This window comes from Thermobia domestica, chromosome 6 (assembly GCF_964235325.1).
Source record: "Thermobia domestica chromosome 6, izTheDome1.hap1.1, whole genome shotgun sequence".
Classification (NCBI taxonomy): Eukaryota; Metazoa; Arthropoda; class Insecta; order Zygentoma; family Lepismatidae; genus Thermobia; species Thermobia domestica.
In genome coordinates, this window is record NC_137459.1 from 235,349,312 (window position 1) to 235,368,178 (window position 18,867).

At 37.3% G+C, this 18,867-nt stretch overlaps 1 protein-coding gene across 1 annotated transcript in view; it reads left to right on the plus strand.

Annotated features, from left to right (window-relative positions):
• LOC145688432 (dual specificity tyrosine-phosphorylation-regulated kinase 2-like) overlaps positions 1–16,928 on the plus strand; it is a 509,773-nt gene extending 492,845 nt beyond the window's left edge. Inside the window, exon 2 of the mRNA XM_081762660.1 lies at positions 13,166–16,928. Coding sequence (XP_081618786.1) covers positions 13,166–13,897 — 732 coding nt within the window. The 3' untranslated portion in view covers positions 13,898–16,928. The remainder of the gene's footprint in view (positions 1–13,165) is intronic.
• The last annotated feature ends 1,939 nt before the right edge of the window (positions 16,929–18,867 follow it).

Below are 18,867 nucleotides of genomic sequence, written 5' to 3' on the forward strand. Positions count from 1 at the left end.
TACGACCTCAGGCAGGGGAAATATTGGTTGAAAATGGAGCATGCGCATAGTGGCCCGAACGTCCTGCCGAATGTGGGGGACAACATGAGTCGCATAAGGTGTAAACTGGTGTTCTAGAGATGCAGCAAATAAGTCTGCTTGCCCTTGGTCGTCAGGTAAGACTCCATGCGGACCTTGCAGTATTTGAGTGTGACGAGAAGTCTCCCGGCGCTGGAAAAGGCGGGAATACTGCCAAATTTTAGTGTCATTAAGTGTGACCCCACGAAAAAGTCTCTCCCAGTACTGCTGGGTTTGTCGTCGAATGATGGTCTTGATTTTGCAGCTTAAGGCGTTCCATAGCGTTTTGTAGAGCGGATGTCTGGTGCGCTGCCAAGTACTTCGAGCCCAGCGTTTGAGATGGATGTACAGACGAAGCAATGGAGAGTCACAGTGTGGATCGGACTGCGAGTCAGAAATTATTGATGTCCTGAGAGAGTCAGCCGTACGTAGAGCAAGCGTAAGATGGGCGACCGCTTGATCAATTTCCGCTGGAGAATTTGGACGAACGGCTATGTCGAGTAAAGAATTTAATTCCTGCTTATAAACATCCCAGTTCGTAGTTCGGGAGATATGAACGGGTGCAGGACGGGAGATATGACGATGCGAAATTTTGAAAAGGACCGGATCATGATCTGAGTCCAGTGCTGAGATCACGTAAGGACGTGTATCTAAGATGATATCTTTGCTTAGGACTATGTCCAGCACATCCGGTTCTCCGCCCGCTTTAGGATGGCGTGTTGGATCAGATGGCCCATAGGCAATGAACGGAGATGTGTGCAGATACCGGTGTAATATTCGTCCGTTTTCGTTGGAACGTCTGGAGTGCCATTCCCCATGTTTGACATTGAAGTCCCCTGCCAATATGATTTTGGGGCCCAAAGTCGAGATGGCGTCGAAATCATTGGGATCTAAGTCATGTGCTGGAGAACGGTAGCCCGTAACCAATATGAGAGGGATCCCAGGGAGGAAAATTTCTATAGCAAGGGCTTCTAGTATGTGTAACGGGGGTATAATGAGTTGTCTAGCCTTGAAACTTCGTTTCTGGGCAATCAGTAAGCCTCCTTTCCGTCTTTGAACTCGATCGAGGCGAAATAATTGGTAGTTGGGCTGGCTCCAGTGTGTAAGCTGGGCAGTGAAGTGAGTTTCCTGTATAAGCATGATGTCCACCTGATGTTCAGCTAGAAAACGAATTAGGAGACGCTTCTGGTCGGTAAGACCATCTGCATTCCAAGTTACAATAGTTATTGTGTGATGAATGAGTGGTTGGTTAGAAGCAGCCATCAGCAATCATGTCAGCAAATGTCTCAGCAGCCTTGGACGCAAGATCTGTGGCTTCCCAAAGTCTAGTAAATCCTTTCTTGAGATGAGAGATAATGCGGCCAAAGTTGAAGGTTTTGATGTAAGTGAGGAGTGAATGGAGATTGAAGTCGTTGGAGGATGGTGTAGACACACTATCTGGTGTGCTGGACGTAGAGGGAACATCCTGATTTGGTGGTGGAGTACGATCGCTGCGGGATGCCTAATTGTCCAGTGAAGTTGTTACATTAGGTCCTGAGCTAGTTGATTTCTTGAGAGCATCTGAGTAGGAGCGAAAGACGGGGCAACCGCGATAATTGGCTGGATGGTGGTCCCCTCAGTTTGCACAGGTTGCTGGCGTGGATGCATCTGGTTTGGCACAGGCTTTCGTAAAATGATTTTGCCCACACTTGACACACTTAGGTTGAGCTTTGCAAGTGTCTTATGAATGACCAAGATGTTGGCAGCGGTAACACTCCAGAACACTCGGCGGCCGATACGGCTCAAATGTAACTTTATAATGAAACAATCCTGATATGTTGTAGATCTCTTGTATATTTGGAGTTTTCTCGAGGGAGATGAGAAAAAGTGGCATGAGGACTCTATCTCCACCAGTGGGGCCCCGACGAGACATTTGATGAATCATGAGCGGCTTAAAGCCTAAAGTGAATAGTGCAGACTGAAGATCAGTGACGTCGGTATCGATGGGTAATTTGCGAACGACAACTTTTACAGGTCGGTCACTTTTGGCGATGCCAGTAGCGTATTCAGTTTTCGTCTGTTCGCAGTTATTTTTTATAGTTGTGAAATCGTCCCTGGAAGATACCTGAATCACGATACGTTCTTCATTATGCATAACCTGAGGCGATTCTCTGAGGGTCTTGCAAAGGCTTTTGGTAAAGTTGTGTTTTGGATGCCGTAAATGTAAATAGGAGGTGGTTTAACCTTTTTGGTGGGTTTCGGTCGTGGCTCTATCACAGGAGACCCGTCAGCTGTGAGAGTAGAGAGAGGCTCAAATCTGTTGCTCATTGGTAAAGCAGGGAAGTCTGATGAGTGTTGTTGGCCCAGTGTGGACTCCAAGAACGAGCGACGTCGCTTTGGCGTAGTAACCAGGGTAAAGTCCATGGCATTGTCGTTCTGCGGTGGAGCAAGGGATGGAACGTCGGGCGCTGACAGATCAGTTGAAGATGGTCGTGGCTTGGCAGTAGCGCCGGAGGTGGTGGGCCGCCCCAGCGGGACAAGAAAGTCCTCAGGCCGGTATTGAGATCTGCTGACTTTCTTCGTGGGTATCTTAGTCTTCTTTTTCGAGATGACTCGGTTGGACGTAGCCATCATAGGAGCAGAGATGATGAGTGAAAATGATATGTCAAAAATATAAGCTACCCTCCGAAAAGGAGAGTAACATAATAAATCGTTTAGCCAAGAGAAATATCAATTTGGTGTACCAACCTCCGTTGAGGTTTAAAAATAATTCGACGGTTGTTTCCTTCACCTCTAGGAGGTAAGTAATCCAACCGTATATACAAAGATCGCGACTAAATCCAACCAATGGGGTGGAATGTCTAAATGACCCGCTTATTTTTCTTCGCCAGCTACGGATATCCTATTTTTTTAACCTGGTTAGAGCTCCAGGTGGCCAGTTCAATTAAGAGTGACCGAGCTCTAACCTATAACCTTAGCTTTCAAACCTTTGACTTACGGTTATTTGTGATTTCACGTTTATAACGAAGACAAATATTTTTAAAAGAGTATACTTTAAATAAATTGCTTAAAGAAATATTTTTCACAAAGTATATTCTTTTAAATTATTGTTCAAAGGACTTTGCCTTTAATAAACCTTCTCCGAAATAAATGCAAATGAATTGTGCTGCCATCTTTGGAGTTCTTTTAAATTACGTTTATGTGTTTCTGGCCAATCCTTTCGACAATGAGATCTCGGAAACTACAGGCTCTAGAAAGATGACGTTTTCACTGATCGATTGCAAATTTCATGTAGATTGTCCAGTTCTAATTGAATATTAAAAAAAAAGAGCATGGGCACTATTGCTTTATTACATTCTTACGTGTAGATTGGAAGTGTTGAAATTAAAATAAAACTTCAAGCTTCACATCCTAAGCATTATACATTCCAACACCGCACTGTTGTATATAGGGGTTGTATATGTCTCAGGCTTTTGTTTCATGATAATGGAAAAGGAAGGATAACCATTTCTGCAGTCTAAGATGAACCTTTTTTTTGGGGGGGGGAGTGTTTTGCCCAATGAACACTATATATAACTGACATTATAATTAATTGTGTATGTAATGTATTTGCTTATTACATACTACATGCAAGAAGAAAGAAAACACTGATCATACATGAATTAGAAAATCCAACCGGAAGTAGGCTCAAATCTTGAAAACAGTGCGAGATATTGAGAAAAATAATCGAAAAAAGTCTCCCCTTTATGATACCCCTTGGCTTTTTTTTTAAAAAAAAAATCAATACGTCTTTCACTTGTGTCTGTAAAGTGACATGTACAGATGCTGAAAGGAATGATAAGGAGATTTATGCTCATATGCGAATGATGCGCTGTGTAGAGAGCGCAGGTTCAGCTAGTGTATTTTTAAAATTCTTGGCAATGATCACCTGTTTTACACACATTGTGTATCTCTGTTATCGCAGACTCAGTTATTGCGGTATTTTTTGCGGTAACATTAGCCTCGTGGATCGAGTTATTTCTGTAATTTGCTTAATTATTTGGTTTGATATCAGTTGAAAGCATGAATAATCGCGAGTGCAATCTTGAGCGTAATGTGCGTTAAGTTGTCCACTTACGTAGTTCTGATACTGAAGAGGAACAGAGTCAATTCAAACTTAAGATAGTTTATAGTAGTGAAATTTAGGAACCTTTAGAGAACTTCAGAGAGAATTCAGAAGAATGACGTTTCCTTTTTTGTTAAACTTCTTTCCTCAACAAAATAATTACCAATGAGTGGAAGCGTATCAACTATGAACTTGTTACACGCTATTGGTACTCAGTAAGAAAACATTCTTATTCCTTGTATTACGATGGACATTTGATGTGTTTTTTTTTATTTCATAATACGTAAAAACGAGCTACTGAGTTGACCCACGATTTTAAAATAAATAACAAGGTATTGGAAATGCGCTTAATTAGTTCGATATATATATATATATATATATATATATATATATATATATATATATATATATATATATATAATATGAACAATTTCAGGCACGTTGCCAAGGGTGGTCCGGATCTCCCCCCCCCTTCGAAACAATAAATTAAAAATTAAGGAAGGATGAAACAAAAAGAAACGAGAAAAAGAAGAATCAGCGTTAAAAATAAAAAGCTACAGCAAGCTTTTGGCTACTCTTTCTTGTAACATTTGTATTACTTGCAATACATGATGGCGAATGAGCGAGATATCTTGGAAAAGTCAGGGAATTTGAAATTTCTAGAAAAGTTACGGAATTCTCAGAACTTTTGCCACTAGTTAGGGAAACTTCAAGCTTTCGAAAGCATAGTGCCGTCTGCAGTATCGAACATGATATTTCAGAAACAGTTTTCTACTGCTCCTTTAACCTGTCATTAAGAACAGACAATAATTGACGGAATAATGAAAACAAAAAGGTTATGTGGAAAGAAAGTTCTGTTAACATCTGATTCAACAGAGAAAGGAACGCAGATATTGAAAAATCTTTTTCAATGCCTTTTTATATTCTTTTACTTGAAATTTCTTCATAGTTTGTTATTAAAATACTTACTAACATATCCTCATTTTATTCTCCTAACAAACCAATATATGTTGCCAGTAAAGTAGTTGATCGACGTCCTGGGCCTTCACTATTTCATGTCTCGCCCCCTCCCCCCGCTCATTACGAAATCCTGGCCAAACGAACCAACATATATTGCAGTACAATAGTTTACATTGCTCGAGCCTTTGATCTGATGACCACAGTATTTCATGTCACGGACACTCCCTTTCCGAAATCCTGGCTACGTGCCTGATAATTTACATGGTTGGAATAGTGATATGCGTGTAAAAGAATGTCCTGCGTTGTTTCAAATTATTCGTAGCAAATAGTTTCTGCATTGACATTTTTAAAGATTTCTTAAAGAATACGAGCGAGATAACATTCTTTTGGTTTCTACACCAGGATGTACCTTTCGCGCAAGAAAATAATATATGTGCATTTTATTTTCTTGTAGCTTACTTACAGGTAATAATCCCACTTCATACTGTGAGTTATCTTCTGTTTATATAGCCAGTGGTACGTTCATCTTACTTTGATTGCTTCTTTGCAATGCATGGAACGCGTGTTATCATTTGATAAGTGTTATCTCCGTAATTTTACTAAATATTTGTTAAGGTGCCAAATCACATTTTTGCCGAAAAGTAGAGCATAAATCGATCGCCTCCTGATTTAGTATTTGCTGCCATTTTCTTTCAATAACTTTGTGTAACACGTGCTACAAAAATGTATATCGAGTATGAAGCATAATATAATATACTGTATACTATATTGTACTATTATATATATTGTAATGTTTTACGTGATGTAGTAAATAAACAATTTTACACGCCAGTGTTTATAAACACCACCATGTGGTTTGGCAAGAGAATTTTATAAGAAATGGATTTACAATTACCTGTAAACGACGGGCTCTTTGGCCCCTTCCATGGAGCAGAAGACAACCATGGAGCAGCAGCGCCACCGCCACCCGAGGAACCCTATAAATTGGTTGGACAATGGCAATTTTGTACCAGTTTTTTGGTAACCCTTTTACTGTTTGCCACGGGATATTAGAAATAACTTAAACCCAGGTCTTTAGTTTGCTACGAGATTACGCCTATTCTATTTTTTGGCTCAACCTGTTACGGGGCTTTGTTTAAAAATTTTAATTACAGCCGCTTAGCCTGCTACGGGGCTCTATTGGCCATTTAACTTTTTTTTAGTTGCTACGGAGCTCTATAAAAATTTTGTTTGTGAGCTTATGGTTAAAAACTATTTTTAATTAATTTTGTATACTAAAAAAATATGTGTACAGTATTTTATAAAAATACTTTTGTAGTAAAACGTTTATAATAAAAGCCGGTATACTGACAAAATAATGGACGAGTGTATATTGAAAGTATTTTTAAGAAGTTTCTTACAAACACGTCTGAGGGATGACTTGAAATCAAACGCTGCATATTATGCTTGAAGTGAAAGCTTGTTCCTTAAACTCCAGGGAACACGTAATTTCGCTTAAGCTTTAACTTTAATCTTCCAAACCATCGTACGCATAATTATCGGAAGATTTATAGAACGGCTATGTTTGTCCGTCGACAGATATCAGAGAAAACGTATGAGATATCTAGAAGGTTATTATTATTATTATTATTGCGTGCAATTCAACGTCCCGAGAATAGGTTCCATCTCCTCAGTTAACCCTCAATTTTAACTGGAAGTGGTCGAAATTAACTATTTCCGGTTTGAATACTTTTCATCATAGAGCAAAAATGGTAATAGATAGCGACAACCGACCTTCTGCAATCGATTCAAGGTCTCAAGAGAGCATCACAACCCGCAATACTACCAAAGCCGAAAGTGGTTGAAATTTAAATTATTTCTGGTTTTAATCCTGATTTACAGGAGCAAAAGCTATAAGAAATATCTATATGTTGTTTTTTACTATCTATTTAGCTTCCCAAGAAGAAGCTCTCCTTCGTTTACCCTCTATTCAAAGCGGAAGTTGTTCAAATTAATTATCTCCAGTTTCAATGTTTATAATCATAGAACAAAAATGGTAATAGCGGCAAGCTGTTTCCTGCAATTGATTCAAGATAATATATCACGACCCGAAACACTTTACCAAAACCGGAAGTGGTTGAAACTACGACTACCGATTGCTTTCAATATTGATTTCCATAGAGCAGAAACTGTAAAAGATATCGTGTTGCTGATTTTCTGCAGTCGATTCAGCTTCCCAAGAGGTTTTATATTCCCTGTTAAACCTCTGTTCAAACCAGCAGTCATTCAAATGAACGATTTTCGGTTTCTAGTGAGCCATAGTATTTTTAATATGGATTCAGTGTCCGAGGAACAGGTTCGATCTTTGATCTTATTATTAACCTATTGCAGCCAGTAGATATAAGTACTACTACTTGAAATTTGAGTACTGAATTCGCATAGTTGGGAAGTCGATCATTAGTTTCCCCACTCCGAAACAGAACTCACTTTTTTTAGACTTAAAATATTGTCTTCGATCATAGTATTGTATGCATATACTGCATATGAGTTTGTTGGAAAACAGCGTAATTGTTATTTATTTTGTTGCACTACACTGTTCTTCAATACAGGGCATTTAAAAAAAAAAACTCTCTGATTTCATTTTGGTCTAGAATTTCTAATTGAAGTCCTATTTTCATGCGGTTTTTGGCAAGTGTTCAAGGAAGGATGGGGAATTTATGAAACTACGTTTATTTGTTTAAATTCATCCAGGGCAATATCGGCCATGGCTCAAGAAAAAACAGCAAATATTCGCCAGAGTACCTTGCAATTGGAATGAAGTGCAGTGCGGTATTGAGATTTGAGTTTTCTTCGTTAGATAACAATTCGTCAAGGTGAATAAGAAACAGGAAACTGAGCCGTTGTATTGGGAATTGTGTTGTACAGTTCTGTGCCACTGTGTGAGTATGATCAGGACACAGTGAGAATAGTGTACTGTGTTGAGCAACATGGGTTTATCGTTAAAAGTTTTTGGAGAACAGAATCTGTTGTTGTTACGCAACAGGCATTTAGAAACAAATTTGCCTCAAGTTCTACCCCAGATAGGAACGCAATATGGTTGCTAGTGAATAAATTGGAAGATACAGAATCTCTTCTCAGTGAGATATGAAAGCATCTAAACCCGAATGCACGTATTGTGGAAGATGTTAGTTATTGACTCTTTAGGTCGCCCAAGAAATCTCTCCGTCGTTTGTCACAAGAAACCGACTATAGCTATTCACTATGTGATTTACAGGTGTTACCACTAACATTTAATTTGTATTCTGCAATTTTACTTTAAAACTGCAAACTTCATTCCAGTTCTAAGGTACACTGGCGAAAATTTGGTGCGTTTCTTGAGGCGTGGTCGACATTACTCCGGATGATTTTAAACGAGTAAACATAATCCCATAAATGTCTCATTCTTCTTTGATCATTTGCCACAAACCACATGAAAATCGGACTTCAGATAGAAATTCTAGACCCAAATGAGATCCGTGAGATTTAAAAAAAAAAAAATTAAATCACCCTGTAGTTAATATTCTAACACGTAAAACTGCCTTGTGCATAATCCATTTTGCACCCATTGCACATCGCTGAAATACACATTTTTGGAGTGTGGGGCTTCTTGTACGTTGTCATAAATCGTCAGCTCCACGGTTCTTTGTGTCCGAAGTAATGGGTGTTTCGATTACTTTTGCTTTCACGTGTCTGGGCGACCCTAGCCCTTGAAACTATGCACTGTTCCTTACAGCTTCGTAGATTTTTTTTTTTCTATTCAGATTTTTTTTTTCAATCTACAATATTCTTATGCAACACCAATGTTCTGAAGGACAAGACTTCAAATGACGACCAGGGCTTATATATGATACAATTGGTGGTAGCATATCATGCAAGATTAACCCTCACAATATAGACCACTCTCCTCCAACAAAACTATACCACGGTCCCATCAGAGCTAGTTTGCGTTCTCATTAGCGTGTTGAAACTACTATTGCTAATCATGTATGATTCAGAAAAGCAATATAATAATGCATTATGATCAGTTCAGTGCGTAACCTGATTCAAATATTACTTTTCGGATGAATGAATTGGATTTTCAACTTAGCGTCTCTTTCAGCAGCGAAGTTGTATGTGAAACGTGGACCCACAGTTTAATAATATAAGATTCGAACCACATGAGCTTCCGCCAGAAATTGAACCCGGATCTCCGACACCATAGGCGCATACACTAACCACTTAACCATAAGGTTCTCGAATAAGTGAATTGTTTATTGCAGAGATACTTGATTTACCCTTTTTATGTTGGTGACCAGTATCTGAAATGGTTGTTCATCGCCTGGCAACAGGGATGATTATTGGAAACTATTTGAAACCTATACAGTCTTCTTGTTTTTGGTTCTCCCTTAAACGAGTTCGAATATCCAAGATTAATGCCTGTCTAAATCACTTTCTCGCAAAAAAAAAAAAAAAAAAAAAAAAAAGATTCTTCTAAATTGTTGAAAATAGTTAGGCAGTATCATCAAACCTACGTCGAAAATTAGTTTATGGAAGTTGATACATAATTAAATCACTTCCTCATTTGCGACATTGATAGAGTTACTGATTTCTGGACCCAGCGACCGTAAGGTAGTGGTAAACGTTCTAAGTTCCGGCTTCAGACGTAACGACTGGCTACCCTGAGTTTATTTTTGAGGTCTTTATCAGCTTCGTCAGGCTAGTGCCTTTATAAAACCTAACCATCGTCTTTTCCCGTTAGTGCTAGTTATTTCCGCCGAACCAGGACTGGGGCGTGTACAGGCGCAGTTGGTGGCTACACAAAGCATCATGGAAAAACTTCCCTGACCATTTTGGCTGTTCCCCACAACACTATCGCGCCTTCAGGAGAACTGAAGAACAAGACTACGCCACCGGGTCGCAGCTTTTGGCGCAAAATGCCAATCAATTCGTTTAGTCGACCTCATGTGTTCTCTGAGCTCCTCCGTGGCTAAGCGGTTAGCGTACGCGCCTTTGGCGCGGGAGTCCCGGGTTCGATTCCCGGCGGGAGCTCATGTGGTTCGGATTCCACGTTAATCAGTAGGTCCACGTCTCATATAGCCTCGCTGCTGAACGGGACGCTAAACTAAAATCAACTCAACTCATGTGTTCTCTGACACTTCTTAAGAAAGGATGAAACTTTCGAGCAAGTGTCTCAAGTTCCGTGTCGCTTTTTAAGTTACTTATGCTGAATAGTTGAAAATGTTAAAGGAGGCCTACAATAAGTCAGCATTATCAAACACAAGAAAGTGAAGAACGGCAAATGGTTGAATAGCCTACTTGTCTCGTTATAGTCTGTAAACATCTTTGACTGATAAAACAACAACACAGTGAACAAAACCGCAATATAAAATCACCATTAAAGCCTAAGATACATCGTTTTGGATTTGGATATGTGTCAAGAATCCGTTTGGACCATTTTAATTAAATCTCAAGAAAGAAATAGGCTATTCATCATCACACTTCGATTCAATTAAACCTAATGTACGTGAAAAATTGAACAAGAATTAACTTATATTACGTCGTGAAACCGGAAATTGTTGAATGAATCACAAAATATTGGTTTAATCATCCAAATTTATGTTGTTGCCTTTAACACAGGCCCTATTTGATGCAATATAGTTAAATCAACGAACAAAACAGTACTTCTTGTAGGTAGTTTCCAATATGACATTTAGCCCCTTCTGCAAGTTTTGTTTTATGACTTCAATTGATTCAAAATGCCTTCCAGAAGATAGTATTTTGAGTTTGGGGAACATAAAGAGACACGGAGCCGCATCTGATAAATGTGGTGCTTGGTCGATGACATTTGTTGAGTTTTCGGTCAGATATTTTCTTACAAGGATCATCGTGGTGCAAAATCTAGAACAGTTTATTCACAAATCTGTCCTTTTCCGGTTAACGTAGTCCTTAAACACCTCGTAACGGCTAGATAATATTGTTTTGTGATAGTTTACCCCTCCCTTGAAGGAATTATGAGTGAACAACAGCACGACAATCAAAGAAAAATAAACATAGCATGACTGATTTTCGAATTTGATCGAATAATTTAGTTTTTAATTGTCGAAGCACCATTCCGAAATATGTTGGGAGTTTGTATGACACACAAACCTATGTCTTATCAGTTATCAACGGTTATGATACGATTCATCAAGGTAGGGTCCGAATTGGCTTAACCATGTCTTCAGCAACATGTTTGAGGTGCTCTTTTCGAACAAAATCCAACTCGTTCAACAAACCATACCGCGGCGCGTCTCATGTCCAAACCATTAAGGTTAGTGTAAAGGGACAAGTTTTGCTGATAGATGGCACTACAGTCTTCGTATCTCTCCCATGTATTTTTTACCTTTCACGAAAATTTACAATTTCTCTTACAAATTTCAACCTAGAGACTAAATTTTTAGAGAAGGAACTTCGTAACCTATTAAATGGAACAATCCGTGCCGATATTTTATTTAGAATTTTCTTCAACGTTGAAACAGTTTCATTGTTAAAGGTTTGGATATCCATTCCAACAATCAAGCCATTTCAACAATGAAGAAAATTCTAAACAAAAAATCGGCACGGATTATTGCTTTCGATAGATTATGAAGTTCCCTTTCTAAAAGTTTGAAGTCTCTAGGTTAAAATTTGTACGAAAAATCGTGATTTTTTTTTTTTTTTGTGGATGGTAACAAATACATCGGAGAGATATGAAAACTGTAGTGTCATCTATCGGCAAAACTTGTCCCTTTAAACCAACCTTAAATAAAGACACTGCGAAGTGCTTGGTTGAAATTTGATTTTGTATCTTTTGAATTAAGCACTACTCGTTATGATTATTATATATTGATTGAGTTTGTTTACATGGTGAAACTCTCTACCCCAAGTTTATGAAGTGAACTCTCATTTACACGAATTTCGAACCATAGTGGGACTGGGTCCAGTAAAGTTAAGAAGTACTTCAGTTATCATTCAAGATTACCTAGCACAAAAGGCGATCCCACACCACACACATACACAGTGTCTTCCCCAAGATAACTAGATTGCGAAACTTAGCCATAGATCTGGTTGATATTAATCTAGAATTATAAGATTCATTTTTGCAATGGACTTTCACCCTACTTACGAGGGCTATATAGAAGAAACGACAATTTTGATGCGAAACAAATTACAGATGAATGTGCAAAATATTTTATACCAAAACTACATATCTTACTCTACTTCCAAACATATTGGCACGCACACACTATCACTTGCAATAGCGTAATATCTCTTTTTCTATACCATCATAGCACTGTATTACTGTTAATGAATTCAAAAATCTTAAAAGTTCGCCAGCAGTGGAGAAATCTTTCTGGATAGTGAGTGTTTCAAATTCCGGAACAACTAGAAATTAGAAACCTTATTACACTCCATGTTTCAGTAGATAAAATTCTTAATGTTCTCGCACATGTTCAGAACTCAATAGCGTTCATATTCACATCTGCATGGTGTTTCTGCTTGGTTGAAACTGAGGGAGGGGCCGTGGGTGAAGCATGTCCGTGCTATAGTCGAATGTTCCGGCTTTCTGCAAATCACTTCCCCATTGATGAAAAAACTCTCAAGATTGTATCATATATATATATATATATATATATATATATATATATAATATGGTTATATACGTACGTCTAATAAACATAATTCAACTAGAGCATGATCTTGACGTACGATATCTAGGGTATACCGTCGTTGATTTTTGATCTTGTTGCTACCAGCTGAATCATCGTTTTTCGTATTTTATATATATATATATATATATATATATATATATATATATATATATATATATATATATATATATAATAATCACGTAGTAATTTAATTTCCTTTGTGTAGTAATTTATTTTAATATTTCAATATTATTTACGAAACGTAACAATATTCTGGATATTACATTTGTTATTTGAGCCATTCATTTTTTTTTAAAGTATGTTTAATTCACTGTTTTGTAGTATATATTTCTCGCAAATCCGTTTCTAATTTTTCTTTATTTTCTTCTCATTTCAGGTGATAGACTTTGGATCTAGTTGTTACGAACACCAGCGGGTCTACACGTATATCCAGTCTCGATTCTATCGTGCTCCAGAAGTCATTTTGGGAGCACGCTATGGAATGCCAATTGATATGTGGAGTCTAGGCTGCATCTTGGCTGAGCTCCTCACAGGTTTCCCTTTGTTACCTGGTGAAGATGAAGGAGATCAACTTGCTTGCATCATTGAGCTCCTTGGAATGCCACCCCAGAAGCTCCTGGACCAATCCAAACGCTCCAAGAATTTTATTAGTTCCAAAGGCTACCCTCGTTATTGCACTGCCACCACATTGCCAGATGGTACTACAGTCCTCAGTGGCGGGCTGTCCCGACGAGGAAAACCACGTGGACCTCCTGGCTCAAAAGATCTCCAAAGGGCTCTTAAGGGCTGTGATGATACGTTGTTCCTTGACTTTATCCGCCGGTGTCTGGAGTGGGATCCAGAAGTCCGGATGACTCCTGGAGCCGCGTTGAGGCATGCGTGGCTTAGACGGCGGTTGCCACGGCCTCCTGCTGAAAAAAGTGAGAGCCCGTCTTCGGCTTTGAGGACTCCAAGCTCATCTAGAAACTCCAGTAAAACCAATACTATAGGCAGTGGATCAAGTGCCAAGCTGCGAGTGCAGCTCTCTGATGATGGTTCTAGCACAATTCACTCCCGTCATTCTCACCACTCTACGAAGTTGCCCCAAATTCCGAACACCATTACATAACACGTGGACTACTGCTGGAAAACAGTTGTGTGTGTCTGTATGTGTGTATGCGTATTTATGCCTGTGTATTGTATATAATATTGTGCGTGGATGTGTAAATGTGTATGCGTGCTTCCTTACAAAATAAGATTAAGAAGATTGTCTAGGTACTAGACTATCGCAAGGAAGATAACGACAGTGAAAATAATATGCGGTCTGTGCATAGAATACCAACAACTCAGAGTAGCATCGTCTTAGATCTCGTTTAAGTTAATATAGTACCGTCCGCTGTGATGTAATGTCCGCAAATTGTAGTCATCAATCTTATACATGTGGGTAGCCCTTAGACCTTAACAGTATGAGTGGTGTAACTCATGCTCAGTCATGTGGTCACAATTACCTCATACCAAAGGAAGGCAAAGTACTGAAATTGTATTGCAATGCTCTTGCAAAACAGTTGGTCTTGACATTTCCTACTAATTAAACGCTGTCGTAAATCTCTGTGCACAAGATCTGTTGCAGTTACAGTCATAGAAACCAAAGCTTGTTGATTTTTAATTATATTATTATTATTATTATTTTATTTTATGCACTGCATGTGTAAGTTTTATTACACATTATAAGCAGTGCGTCTCATTGTGATGTCAGAAACCTAGTGACTGGTTGTGTGAATCCTCAAACCGAAAAGAATATTAGTACATTCATGTTGATTTCTGTTTAATATAAATTTAAAGGAAATGAGCTAGAAGCAAGCAACGTTCTATCCTATGTTATGAGTGTAATTTATAGGTTCTGCTTTTGTGATAGGTAAGAAAATAAAATGGAGTATGATTGTCAGTTATTATCCAGTGATACATGCCACATAAGTATTTTGACAGCATTCTAGTAGCTTCATTCTAGTTTGCTATGTTTTACTCCTGACACTATATTTAATAAACCAAACGTACTTCTAGGTGGATAGAAGTCAATGTTATTATTTTAATACTCATTGTATGAACTTTATTTATTGGAATTGTGTAGATTGATACACATTTTGATTTATTATACGTTTTAGCTAGAAAATAAACAATCTCATGTATGACGGAGGATAAATATAATTTTCAGTAATATGCATAAGCAATTAATTTGAAATTCTTAATACCTAGTAAGTCAAACGTACAGTAATATCTTACAAAACAACTAAATATTTCAATTATCAGTTCGTCACCTAAATGAACAAAATTATATATCATAAAGTTTATGCCGACTCTTTGTATAAAAGTTTACTTGCTTAGAGCATCTCTTTCCATGATATAACCTTGATCTTTGTGAGAATTACTTTGTAACAATTTATGGAATCTTGGAGATTGTTTATTTTCAAGCGAAACTGATGCAGTTATATGTATTTGTTAAACGTATTATTTTAACAGGATCTTATGCGTATTTCAGAATGTGAAATTCTTACAAAAATTTAATATTGGAATATAAGTCATTCTTCTGCATCCTACCCTGATCGATTATTGTAAAGATATTTATAAAATTTTATATTTTTTATAATTTTATTTTTTTAAGAAGGATAAATAATGAAATCATAATAATTGAATATTGATTCCCTACAGTTGAATTTGTTGCTTATTTTGTTATTATTCTCTTCAGATTGCAAAATTTTAAATGAATTTTTAAGTTTGTTAAATTAATTAATGTGTTTATCTCATTTCATTGTGAATCTGTTTAAGTGGCCTTAATTGATGGTATGTTTAAAGCTTAGTAAATCATGAAGTTTGCTAGTATTTTTTGTCTGTTTGAACTGTAAATTTGTATTAAATCATTATAAAGATGATATTAAAGACTTAGTAAATTTCTGGAAACAAATAGAATTACACATAAACATTGATTAAGTTCTTTGCTACATGCCTAGTTTTGTGAGTACCAAATTAATTTTTTGATTTGGTTGAATCACGCTACGAGAAACTCATGGATTAATTATATAGCTTAAATGCGTCAATTAGATACAATATTGCATTTTTAAAAGCATGTGTTTGTGAATAGCGTATTTTTAACTTTTACGGTTTTAATTATTTAAAATTTCAATGAATTTGACTTTTTTTATTGCCACTGAACAGTTTTTTCTACCTAATAACTTGTGAAGTAACCATTTCGGAATTACATTGTATGTTGAAATAATTTTGGAAGTTCATGAATTGGAGTTGGTAGTACACGTACCATTCCATTGTAAAATAGAAGTTACTACATCATTTCGCAGTTACAATGTTTAGAATTCGACAACGAAATTACGAAAAAAAATGTAGTAAGTATTATAATAAAAACGTATTAGAAATGTTTATTATGTTTAAAAGTATTATGGTGCAATAGAGTATTTCTCAGCTACTGGTTGGGTACCTTGAAATGATTATTAATTCAGAGAAAGAACTTCAAAAAGATACGTACCTTTTATGGTTTCGTTTTCAAGCTAGATTTCATTAAACTTTTTGAACCTATGTGAAAAGATTAGTTTTTGGTAACCATCATAGTTAAAAGACCTATGAAGGAGTCTTTTACATATGTTTTAAATATTGTGGCATATGTGATGTTCATTATATTATTGTGTTAATTTGTATCACATTATACTGACAAATTATGAAACGACAAACTGTATGTTGGTATATTAAACTGTTTTACAGATGACTAGAAAGCTTAGTTGTAAATATGTCTTGCTAGTTGCAGGAATGAGTCATTTATTGTCCATTAGAATTGTTAAGTACATGTAAATAAATTTCCATTCATTTTGTATGAATTTTGACCCCATCGTAAAAAAAAAAAAAAATCCTCCGAATGCTTAATTCTGTGCAACATAAATTGAGGGTCAAGTCCTGTTTTATGAATGTCTCAGGCATTTTGTGTGTCTTTCTTTTGTATTTGTGATATTTTCTGATTTTTTTAATAAGTCAATTGAGCCATATATATTTGTGCTCTGTTAGTTGTGAATGCATCTTTACATCATAGTGATGACACTGTGAAAGGCATACATTATGAAACAAGTGTAAATTAAATGTGCATTTGCACACAGAAATTATTTATATAGTATTTTAATTTGACTTTATTATTACTTGAAACCTTTATCACACCTGACAACACTTTGTGGTAGTTTTGTTCATGGTAAGGGACATTGCAGGAAAAGTATAATACAGATCGTTATCAGAACAACAGAAATACCTAAAAAAAAAAAAAAAAAAGCATGACTAACCATATTAATATGATGTTGGATCCCCTTTTGCCCTCAGAACAGCTCGGATGCGTCGTGGAGTGGAGTTAGCTTCAATTCGGTTGGAGAGAATAGAGGTAGAAATTCCATCGGATTCGTGTCTCCCAACCAGATCACACATATTAAGTTACGTTCAGGTCCGGGGTTTAGGTAGAATAGGGGAAGTATTCATCCTGATGTTCCTCAGGCCAGGCCGCAACAACTCGAGCTGTAACAATGGATTATCGTCCTGAAATGTTGCGTCATTGCCCGTAACCAATGTCTGGATCATAGGATTCACGTGGTCCCTTCAAATAGCTATATAATCACGGTCACTGACGCGACCAGTAATCGTTAGTACAGGACCGACTAGAATCTAGAATATTGCGGCGCACATTGTCACGGAGCCTCCGTTATGTTTCAATGTTGGAGACGCTTGGATCATACACTTCTGTGGGCGTGTACACACAAACACGGTCCGCGGTTTGAAATAAGATGAAGGGTGACTTATTAGACCATGTGTCACATTTACAGCCATCAGCAGTCCATGTTGCTTGTTTACGGAATCATTGGCACGTTCTGAAGCATTATTGTTCCTCATCAGCAGTTTCGCCGGTGCAACCCGACCCTGTTTATCCATTTGGTATAACTTGGAGTGGACTCGAATTGTCGATGCAGACTGTGGGAGATGGTGCTTGAGTTCCTTCATTATTTTCATCGCAGTCACATGACAGTTCTGCTAATCTTTAATGCTTGGCGGGAACTGTGATTAAGGGTTTTCAACTTCTTCGCCGTAAGTTTTCAAAGCCGTCATCACGTTGAACTTCGTCCCTCACGATACACCCAACAAACACACTTTCCATTTTCGTCATGGTCTCATCACGTAATCGAGAGCGAACAGTTTGCCCTCTTTGAAAGTCAGAGAGGTCATCTATTTTATGCTATCACCATCTGCAGAGTTCACTGCACGTTTCCGTTTTATTCCTGCTTACTTAATATGGAATTTGCCCTAACACACCACCAAAAACAACCCGGCACTTCAATCACCTGTCTGATTGTTGCCAATCGAGTAATCTGAAGTACTTCCAACTCCAGGTGATTCCATTATTCTGATAACCATCTGTATATATGATAGATTTATTACAGTAGCGAACATTTTCCATTCTCCAAGATAAATGTAAGGGGTTATCTTATAAAAATAAGAAAAAAATCTTGCAGATTCTAAAAATTGCCACAAAACAACTTCATGTCCGTTGAAAATGATATAGGCCCCAGAATGCTCTCAGAATAATGCAGCGTGCAGCGTGTTATATTTAGTCGCATAACCAAGAAAACAAAAAAAAAAAAGAAGAAGAAGAAGAATATTATTCTTTCTAGGATTATAATTGTACCAGCAAACTCTTTTCCAAACAATTAATATTGTCAGTTTTTTGAAACACAAGAAAATATCAGAATCGCTAAATTAACTACGTTAAATGAGTGTATGTGAATACAAATAGTAGTGTAATTTCCGGTTCCAGTACAAAACTTACAACGCTTTCACCTAATGTGAGATAGTGAATCCTTTTGAGAAGACTATCATCAGTGATATTAATAATGAAATCCAAAAGTACATTTTTCAGTATCATATTGTGCACTGATAACATTTGTGACTGATAAGCACTATGTGGTGAGAGTATTGTTCTAATTAGTGCTGGGGTACAGGTTTTCTTTCTAGATAATTAACTACAAGACACAGCAATAAAAAGAATACTTGAGAAAACTCCTTAAA